Raw genomic sequence first — 10,840 nt, 5'->3', positions numbered from 1 at the left:
AAGCTCATTCTGTGCATGCATTCATGAGGAGTCCAGTGATCTGCTCTACATACATCCAGATCATGGAACTTGATTTACGCACGACCTTTTTACGAAGCATCATCGAGCAGACGAAAAAAACTCTCAATTTGTAGCTCTAACGCAAGTCTTGTTTTTTGTACTTTGAATTACTGTGTTTCCATGCGCTCACATTTTCACACTGTTTTTTTAATCAATCTCAATCAAATTATTGTACTGTATGAAGGATACAGTACAAATATTAGATGTCCTCATCTGCCTCCTGCTCCTGCTCGAAATCATCATCTCCGTCAGTATCAACGTCTGACATATATGTGTCCTCTACAAGATTGTGCTCGTGAATATACCTCTCATAGTCCTCCCACATTTGTGTCGCTATACGATCACAGAACGTGTTTGAATTCGCATATGTGTCTACATTCCCACCTTCAAGTTCAGGCTCAGAGTTAGTACTGTCCGAGTGAGGCTGTCCTTGATTTGCAGGGTTGTCATTGATGATGGCGGCTTGTGGCAGAGGTCCCTCGCCCGGATCGTGAGTGAGTATGAAGTTGTGGATAGCACAGAGTGCAGCAGGGACGCACGCCTGTATCTCCATCCCATATTCTGGGGATATCAATAGAATGCGAAAGCGTCTCTTCAGGACACCAAAAATTTGTTCGATAACATTGCGTGCTGACGCATGACAAAGGTTAAAAAGCTCTTCTTTATTCACCAGCCTGAAAAATAACTGTTAATTGCATACATGTTTGAATAAAACCAAAGCTTACCTCACACTCGCCCGCCCCCACTCCGCAAGATGATAACGAACTCCATGATAAGGTATCAGGAGCTCTGGATGAGAAGGGAAGCCGGCATTGGCAAGAAAGTACTTGCCAGGTGCAAGTTTTAAGCCCCACTCATGTGCCTCATCCCAGAGATGTGCATCAGTAGCAGATCCTTCCCAACCAATAAGCGCATAGGTAAACTTCAGATCGAAGTCGCAACTAAAGAGACAGTTTTGGGATACAAACCCTTTGCGATTATGATAGAGGTGGCATTCAGATGCAGGAGGGAAGGCATGTATATGGCTCCCATCAATTGCTCTGATGGCATCCTTGAAATAGGGCCAACACTTTGGGTTATCGCGGATTTCTGCGGAGACTGGTGTGTTGGCAGTGGGAAGATGGACATATGTGGTGTAAAATGGGTGGCTTGAGAAAATATCGAGCATCTTTCGAAAGTAGCTATGATAATGTCAGTATTGAGCATCAAAATCGAAATATATATAGGACCTACTGAGAAATTGTGCCATTTGACCGTTGCTCCCCCACATGTCGTACTGTGAGTCCCGTCACGCACGAGTATAGAAATATTGCGAGTTGCTCCTCTAGAGAGACATAGCACGAGTCCACGTGACCAAGAGTGCGAAGCTCAATGATCAAATGCTCAAATACATGTGCATGGATGCTGAGCTCACAGCGAATCCGTTCTTGATGGCCAATAATAAGTTCAATGACCCACTCTTGGCCAGATAAGGCTGATGTGTGGTAAGGTTCTGGTTCATCTGGTATCTCTAAGAAGAGTATCTGTGCGGTTATAGCCAGAAGCATGCTGACAATCAATGTGATATGACGAAGGATGCGCTGGCAGACTGCTACTCGTGCTGGCTGTGTTTCATCTGGTGGTTGGATTAGCTGTGGAGGTATAAGGCGATCCTGTGGGATCAACAGTGGTTGAGGAAACAGCAGTTGAAGAGCTGGTACAGGTGCTAGATTCATTGAGATAGATATTGATCTTATCATACGACAAACATTATGAGTTCACTTTCAGACTCCATTTGAAATTTGACATTCTTGCATCACTTCGAAATCATATTTTGGCTCAAATCGCGGTTGCCGAACAGGCTCTTAAGGACTGGCAAGAAGTCTTCACCATGTTGTCATTATACACAACATTTATATAAGACCCTTAAGTAACAAGACAATGGGCTCATCGAACAATTTGGGGACATTGATTTGCAGTCATGTTAATACTGTTACGACTGGGGTATGTCGAGCTGTCTTAGTCCGAGTGGACTGAGATTCAGCGAGACAGACGTGGTTCTTCTCTCGAATGAGAGGTCAGAGGTTTCTGGCTAAGGCAAGTATCGGCGACTTCCTTAGAATGATGGTTCTTAGATAGCAAGGTTGGAGACCTTGCTAAAGGACTAGTTCCAGGTAGAACCCAGTAGATTAAAGTGAAGAACTACATGTGGTACGCTATGTATCTATATAGCGAGAGTTCAAGCGGAGCTTGTAAATGTGTATCAAGATAGAAGGCGGACAGCCCGCTTGGTAGACGATAAGAGATAAGAGATAAGAGATAGTAACCATGGTGCGGACAGCCCGCTTTGATAAGAGATGATCGGCTAAACATAGCGATGGTTACTAGCACGGAAAGTCAGCTTGGCAATGATATGAGTAAGAGTCTGGAAAGTAATTGGTCGCTCATCAACAGCTGTGTCCAAGGACCATTGTCCGGTAACAAAGGAGAAACGAAGAGAATGAATGTGCCGTAACAAATACCATGAGTGCACAGGTATGAAACAAGGGCAGTTGCTTCATGTGGTAGTAGGTGATGGGGAGTGCATTCTCATTTGTTGAGCAGTACATATCTATGACCCAGGTCAACTGAATAGTGCAGAAGTGTGTCTGTTGGTGGGTTGAGAGTTGGAATCATGACTTTCAGTGCATTGACTTGACAACATTGAACACCATGTTCGGACAATTTAGCATACAGCTGAGAATGCGAATGAATTTCACAACCAAGGTTACCAATCGTCCACTCCATAGTCCACTGTGAGGAGCAGATCGGAGAACCCTTTGTGATGGTCTTAGGTGCAAGATGTCCAAGTGAATGTGCTCATGGTTGCATGAAATGGAGGTGGTTGACACGACGCTGATAGTACAGGAGTTTGAACTCCTTCTTGAACTGTATGAGCATCTCATGAGCTTCACACAAGTCAGCTGCAAGAATTTTGTGTTGCTGCATGATTCGAATCCCATGAATGAGCTTGCAAAAGTTTTTCCAGTAGACATCAGGGAGATCACCATAGAGGATTGCAGGTCTGAGGCCAAAGAGATAGAGTAAGAACTCCCAGGCTTTGTATCCACTGTTGATTTTCTGTGCAGGGTTGCAAGGGGGATGATCAAATGATCCAGGAAGGTATGGAGTTGCATCCACTACAGCTTTACCATGGTCTTGCCATACACGACCCTTGAGAACAGCCCAGTCCCATGTCTCCTTGTTGCCAGTAGATTCGCACCGAAAAGAGCCATGACAGATGGGAATAAGTTCATTGGCAATGTTGATTGCAGCAAGGTGCATGATGTTAGATCTGAAGCAGTTAGGAATACCAAGGATGTTGTTGGGTTGTATACCAAGAAAGATAGTGGGTTTTGAGATACCCATTTGGAGACGGCGCTGCTCATACTGAGTTTGGGTGCGTGATTCCATCAGGTGCTTGAGATTTTCTAGATAGTTCCCTGAAGATGCAGCAGGAAGGCTCTTGACATCAATATCAGGATGGTTAGAACCAGCATGATCATAGTTGATTGGCTTGAGGAGCGCTGGATAATAGTGTCTGCCAGCACCTGGTTTATGGCACCCTCTCATACCACAGTAAAGTCAACAGCCATTGCCTCCATGTAAACCTATAAGTCCATTGAGATAAACCATGCCTGGGCCATCTGCAGTTGCGAGAGCAAGGAAGGGAGTTGATTTGAATACACGATTTCATGATGCATCCCAGATGGTGAGACCTTCATGCTGAATGGCTGCAAGGTGGTATAGGCCAGGAAACAAGAATGAGTCCACATTCTTTGGCTTATTGGGACTAGGAATGAATCCTCCAGGTAGAACATACTTCTTCTTGTAGCGTTCCTGTGGGTGGTGGTCAAATACTACCCAAATATATATCCAACAGTCTGATTGCTTACTCTCATACAGCTGAGCACCATCAATCGAAAGCATTAGTATAGGATCACCATCTTTGATCTTGCCCAATCTGACGGCATCAAGATAGTCTGTGCCATGAAAGAAATCTTCATAAGCATCAACAACACCACCATTTGCCCTGAACTTCTCAAGAAGAGCATTGGTTGCATCATCCCAGTACTGCATCTTTTGTGCACTGCTGGGCTCCCTCCAAAGTGCTTGAATCTGGTCTGTGATGGGGATAGTCTCGAAGACCTGAACAGGTAGTACCTTTTTTCTCCCTCAACTCTTTCATAAGATTTTCTGGTCATAACAATCTTACCTGCACTTCGGACACTTATCATGGTGTCGCCAGGGCCCGCAAAACACTATGCATGAGTATATGCACATGTCATGCACGATAGACTGAATACCACTGAGTAGAGCGACTCGACAACAGATTTGATAGTGTGATAACACTTCAGAATCAGGAAAGCACTCCATGATAGCACTACGTATTGAATTGTATGCAGCTTTGGTGGTATCAGCAAGGAATAGCTTTAGCGACAGTAGTACATTGGGATCATCGATACTCAGAACCTCTTGAGGTGGGTTGCGAAGGCATTCAAGAGCATCTAGCTCAATATTGATGACTCCATCATCTAACATTGCACTATGAAGAGCTTGAATAAAAATCATTGCATCTTTGATATCATCAAGTCAAGAGAGCCAAGAGAGTTCTGCTAGGTCTGCATCATTCAGTCCAATGGTATGGTCTGTTTGAGGGTCTGCATCATTAGTGCTCCCTTGAATTTCTTCCTCCTTGGGCTCATGGGGTGGCATGTTCTCATCTCTGTCATGTCCCTGGGAGTCCTTGAGATTCTGCAACTCAGAAGTGTCATCCTGCCCTGCATATCCATCTGAGTCATCTTGCCCTGCATGCACGTCCAAGTCATCCAGCCCAGGAAAGGCATTATCATAATGTTCGAACACATCCAGATGGACCTGAGGCACGTCATTGTGTTCCTCGAGTGCATCACCCTGATGAGCAACAATAAATCAGCAGATATTGAATGATACATGCAACTTACCGCTGGAATGATCTGCTTATCATCAGATAGTGCATGTGTGCCACTGTCAATGTGTCTACACTTGAGAGTATGGTGGTGTGTGGGCTGGACATCTGTGTCCAAGTCATTGAGCTGGACACTGCTGGAATTGGCAGAATTGGCCTGGATCAATGTAGTGAGAGTTTTATTGAAGATGGTCACCTTGGGAGCGCGATATTTGGTGTGATAATAGTAGGTTGCTCAAGATACATGCTGGCGAACACCTGCACATTTTGTAAGACAATCACAGAGGTACTCTTCCTCCATAGTATGATCGTGATATTGTAAATTACCTGAAGTGAGCAACTTGGTAAAAGTGTGTAGGTTGAGGAAATGCAGGACCATGAAAAATACCTGGACCAGTATGCAGGAAATGCAGGAATGTGAGTGCAGAAATGAAAAACCAAATCTTATCTTCAGAATGTAGGATTGTTTGTATTGACGTACATCAACATTCCTCATTTTATATTTATTGTATCTATCTTGTTTGATTTATACCCACCTCTATTTTCCTTGTTTTCACTGGGGCTGATGTGGTTATGTGTAGAATAGAGTAGACTTTAGATTAGAATATTTGATATTAAGACTGAAGATTTTGTAACTACTTTGTACAATATATATATACTGTTAAACGGTTATTCTATGTGTCTGATCCAAAACATATGAAAACAGACTTGTCTTTTCTCCGTGCTGCGCTTACTAATCGACACCGCTCCGGCTATTCCCGGGTAAGTCAGTGTTCCCTACATCATTCTTTCTTTGTCATATTACTAAGCCTTTACTCCTGTGCTCGTACTGTCATCATGTACGGCTAAGTCCAACACTCCCCCTTGAGCACAGCCTATCTTCATCTTCTCCCTCAACTCCTTGAACCGTGGTGCCGGCAGCGCTTTCGTAAAGGCGTCTGCAACATTTTCGTCCGTGGGCTTGTACTGGAGGGATAGAGTTTGGTTTTTGACCAGCGCTCAGATAAAGTGGTATCATATGTCGATGTGCTTGGTACGTGCATGGAACTTGTTATTTGATGCTAACACGATTGTCCCTTCATTGTCACAGTAAATCTTTATTGGTGTCTTCATCGTCCCATAAAGCTCGTCGATAAGAGCTTGGAGGTACAGTATTTCACACGCTACTGACATTAGGGCGATATATTCGGCTTTGGCTGTCGAAAGCACGATGATGGTCTGTTTCCTGGCACTCCATGCGATCGGCGATCCGTACAACGTTATGATGCACCCTGACATTGAGTGTCGGTGCGGCTGTGATGCCCAGTCCACATCTGAAAATGCTTCAAGCTTGTTGTCTGCTTTCCCAAGGTGAGTTTCAAGTCCTTTGTTCCTTTCAAATAACATATAACCTTCTTTGCAGCTTCCCAATGTGCATTAGCCAGTTCACACATGAATTGCGAGAGTATCGAGACAGCAAAGGCTATATCGGGACGTGTGCATGTCACCGCATACATTAGCGATCCGATAGCCTGTTGATATGGTACATTTTGTTCGGGTATTTCAGATTTGGTGTCTGGTGAATGGTCTGTTGACTCTTTCATTAGGACTATTCCCGTTTCCATTGGTGTTTGCGACGTTTTCGCATCCTTCATCCTGAACCTTTCGACTATGGTGTCGATGTATGCCTCTTGTGACAACATTATGGTCCGTGCCTCTCGGTCTCTTTCAACCTTCAATCCTAGGAGCCAGGTAAGCTCTCCTAGGTCCAAAATCTCGAATCGTTCACAAAGCTGATCTTTGAACTTTTGAATGTGCTTTAGGTGTTTCGATGTGACGGCCATGTCGTTGACGGAGACTGTGATAACAGTATGTCCTTCTTCGGCTTGTCGATAGTATACAGCTTGATCGACTTGCAAGCGCATGAAGCCATTACTGAGGGAAAATTCTTCTAGCTCCTCGGACCATTCAAAACCAGCCTGCTTTAGGCCATATAAGCTATGCAATAGCTTTAACACCTTCCCTTCGTCTCCTTTGTTCAAGTACCCTGGTGGCGCACGCATGTATATGTCGTTGTTGAGCTTGGCATTGAGGTAAGCACTTTTGATGTCAACTTGGTGTATTTCCCAGTCATGCTTAGCTGCCATCGTTAGGACAGTTCGAATTGTTGTCATACTTGAGGTAGGTGCGAATGTTTCTTAATAGTCTATGCTGTACTCTTGGCACTGACCGTTTGCAACTAGACATGCTCGTAGCTTGACTTTCTCCCCATTAGGTTCTCGTTTCATCGCTAAGACAAAATGGCAGGGAATAATGTTAGCTCCCTTCGGTACGTCCACTATCTCCCAAGTTTGTAGCTTCTCTAGTTGACTGATTTCGTAGTCAATTACTTGTTGCCATTCTTTGGCATCTGGTCCGTTTAGAGCCTCCTTGAGCATTGGCTCACGTTGAGCGGCTGCAAATGCTTGGTAAGTGTTTGAATCTTCTTCGTCCTTCTGTTCTATTATTGCAGCTGATGCTGCTTCTCCTTCATGTAGACTTCGATAGTATCCTGCTGGTGGACAGGTGCACATTACTCTTGGTGTTTTCAGGACTGGTAGGGGTTGTGCACTTTGAGGTGGGGTTTTAGGTGCTTGGATTGGTGTTTGGAGAGTTTGGGGAATTTGTGCGATGGGCTGGACGATATTCGGTACGTTGTTAATTGATTCTTGGCTATACTCCCCCTTGTCCAGTACGTCGTCATCTGTGTTGATGTTTACTGGCACAAAACTAATGTTTCATTCAATAGAAACTCATCGTTTTCCTGGCCAATACATTCAATATCCTTTGCTTTCTTCGTCCACACCGACAACAAGGCTTCTTCAGCTTTGGCTTCTAACTTTCCGTTATCCGGTATTTGTACATACATCCATTGTCCGAATTCGTGCGCTGTGGCTAAATTTGATTTAGACTTATGCATTAATTCAAATGATGTTTGTCCTGGGATGGCCTTTGAAGGTAAGCGGTTTTTGAGCCAAGTGGCATAACTGATGGCTTCGGCCCATAGGAATTTTGGTAGTTCTTTTGCCAGCAACATGGCCCATGCATGTTCGACCAATGTCTGATTTAGGTGTTCGGCTATGCCATTCTGCTGCAGAGAGTCATGCACCGTAAGTTCTCTTGTTATTCCTTGCTTCTTCAAGTACTCATCAAAAACATTGCTCATATATTCTCCTCCTTGATCCGATCGAACTTTGTGCAGGCACGCTCCTCGTTGTCTGCTGATGTAAGCTTCGTACTGTTTGAACGCAGTAAGTGCATCACTCTTCTTCAAGAACGCTATCTTTGTCTCCCGGCTATAGTCATCAGTAAAACTGATGTAATATAGACATCCGCTGATCGTTGCCGTCTGCGCAGGCCCCATAAGTCCATATGCACGAGTTCTCCATAAGTCTTTGCACGATTCTTCGTCTCCTTTGGGAACTGCTGACACGATGCCTTTGCTTGTGCACAGGTCTCACAATATTCCGGTTTCGAGTTTAGATTCACATCTATTCCTCTAACCGTTCCCTTCTTCATGGCTTCAAGTATCGCTTCCTGTGAGACATGTCCTAGGATGTGATGGGCTTCGAAAATGGTATGTTTCTTCATTACAGCGTGCACATGGTGCTGATCTCGAGAAATGATGCTATAGAGTCCATTGATCTGTGGAATGGATGCTATGGTTCATCGTTCAGGAGCTGGGGATATTATTTTGCAGAATTTGTCCTCAAATAGGATGCTAAAGCCTGTGGATGCGATTTGATTGGTTGACACCAAGGTGAAGGCCATTTTTGGCATGTATAGCCCATTCTTGAGTATGATACTCGTCTTCTTATCTCCCAATGGCATTTCTATGCTGACATCACCTCTTCCTATAGCGCTTATGGCCGATCTGTCTGCGGTATGAAAGTTTTGAGCTTTGATAGGCTCGAACGTTATGAATTTTAACCTGTCCAATCTTACTAGGTACTACCCAGAAACTAGTCTAATCAACTAGGTTTTCCCTTGAACTCCTTGTCCCGCTAAAGCTACCTGCTCGACATCGACTCGTACCTTCAGTGACGCCTCTCACTGTCTGTAAACCCTGCTATCATCTCAGCGTAACCCCTCGTTAACCACCACGAGCTACGTTCGAGTACGCAACCTTTGCTTGTCTGTAAAGGCCGACGACTCTCAGCACTCGGTACCACTGTCGTGGTTGTCGCTGTTTAGATCATCCTAGTCGCACACGACCGCTTGTCGTAACACTGTCCGGGCAAAAATGGGACGTAGCGCTGGAGTCAATAATTGCTCCGCATTTCTCAACTGGTACGTCTATCTTCTTCGCAACATTCGCAAGGTCTGACATTGCAAATGCATAATCATTTGCTCTTTTGATCTTGTCTGCAGTGTTTGCCGTTTCCTTTTGGCCTTTCCTCAGTCTGCCTTGGTCCTTGTCCCTCCTTTCCTGCCTCCTTTCCTCCAACAGTCGGCTTTGTAATGACCTTTTTAGTCACAATTATAGCAGGTAATGTCTTCATTCTTATTGTTCGTTGTTTGACCTCTTCGTGTGTTTGTCCTTGCTGAGAATGCACTGTTCCCAGTCTTCTTCGTCGGCTTTCGGTCTGCTAACTGTCTGTGTTTGTACTCTTTGCTGATGACATTTATCAGTTCATATGGCATTAGGATGGTCTTGGAGATGCGCACTGCAGCATTTATGGAGGATAGTATGGGTCTATAGGATTCAGGTAAGGATCCCATCATTATCGCATAGAAATCTTGATCTGCGATAGATGCTCCCATTCCAGCCAGTGTTTCGCAGATTCGGAGCAACTCTCCAAAATGTTTCTTTATATCTCCTCCTTCGTCGCATCGAGTTTCTTGCAGTCGGTGCTGCAAATCGACTTGCACGAGTTCGGTCTTTCCCTTGTGTATGGTTCATATCTCTGTCCACACCTTTGAAGCTCTTCCTGAGTTCTGCACTCTCAACAGCATCTGGTCCGATGTTGTGCTGATGATGTGCTGCTTGATGAGTGAGTCTTTTTGATGAAACTTGTCCTGTTTCTTTTCTAAGTCTTCCATTTCTGCTTGACTTGGCTTTGATCCGTCGGCCTTGACTGGATTGCCACTAGAATCGTTTTTGAATGAGGCAGGTTCTATCGCTCATCTGTCCATATATCACATCAGTCCCCATGCTCATATCATGGTCTGTGCGCACTCTTTGTACGTTATCCAATTGCTGCCATCTTCAGCTAATTTTGGGATGTTATAGAGCGAGGATGATGATGATTCCATTGTAGACGTGTCAGGGCTCATAACCTGTGGTTATGTGTAGAATAGAGTAGACTTTAGATTAGAATATTTGATATTAAGACTGAAGATTTTGTAACTACTTCATACAATATATATATACTGTTAAATGATTATTCTATGTGTCTGATCCGAAACATATGAAAACGGACTTGTCTTTTCTACATGCTGCGCTGACTAATCGACACCGCTCTGGCTATTCCCGGGTAAGTCAGTGTTCCCTACATCATTCTTTCTTTGTCATATTACTAAGCCTTTACTCCTGTGCTCATACTGTCATCATGTACAGCTAAGTCCAACAGCTGATTAATCAGCTCCAAGCCAAATAAAGACTTTGTGATTTTACTGATGGAGAATCCTGTATCCAAAACAAGTAGTTTGCTGATGGTCTGTGCATCTGTGCTACTTGTGCACTTGTCGAGTTTGTTCCCAATTTTTGACTATTTGCTTGTGTTGATGTGTGTATGGCCTTGTGTGTCCTTGTGCGGATTTGTCAATCATGTGGGAATTGTCACTAAATTAATA

The 10,840-nt window shown here is 44.2% G+C and overlaps 1 protein-coding gene across 1 annotated transcript; it reads right to left on the bottom strand.

Annotated features, from left to right (window-relative positions):
* Positions 1-2,898: 2,898 nt before the first annotated feature.
* F5147DRAFT_746242 (uncharacterized protein) lies at positions 2,899-4,158 on the bottom strand (the record flags this gene model as incomplete). The annotated part of the gene is made up of 2 exons (XM_041439827.1): positions 2,899-3,644; positions 3,798-4,158. The coding sequence occupies 2 exons, from the start codon at positions 4,156-4,158 to the stop codon at positions 2,899-2,901; spliced, it is 1,107 nt and encodes a 368-aa protein (XP_041291857.1).
* Positions 4,159-10,840: the final 6,682 nt, after the last annotated feature.

This window comes from Suillus discolor (genome assembly GCF_016758755.1).
Source record: "Suillus discolor strain FC423 chromosome Unknown F5147scaffold_34, whole genome shotgun sequence".
In the NCBI taxonomy this organism is placed as follows: domain Eukaryota; kingdom Fungi; phylum Basidiomycota; class Agaricomycetes; order Boletales; family Suillaceae; genus Suillus; species Suillus discolor.
This window is presented reverse-complemented; position numbering and strand designations above follow the sequence as displayed.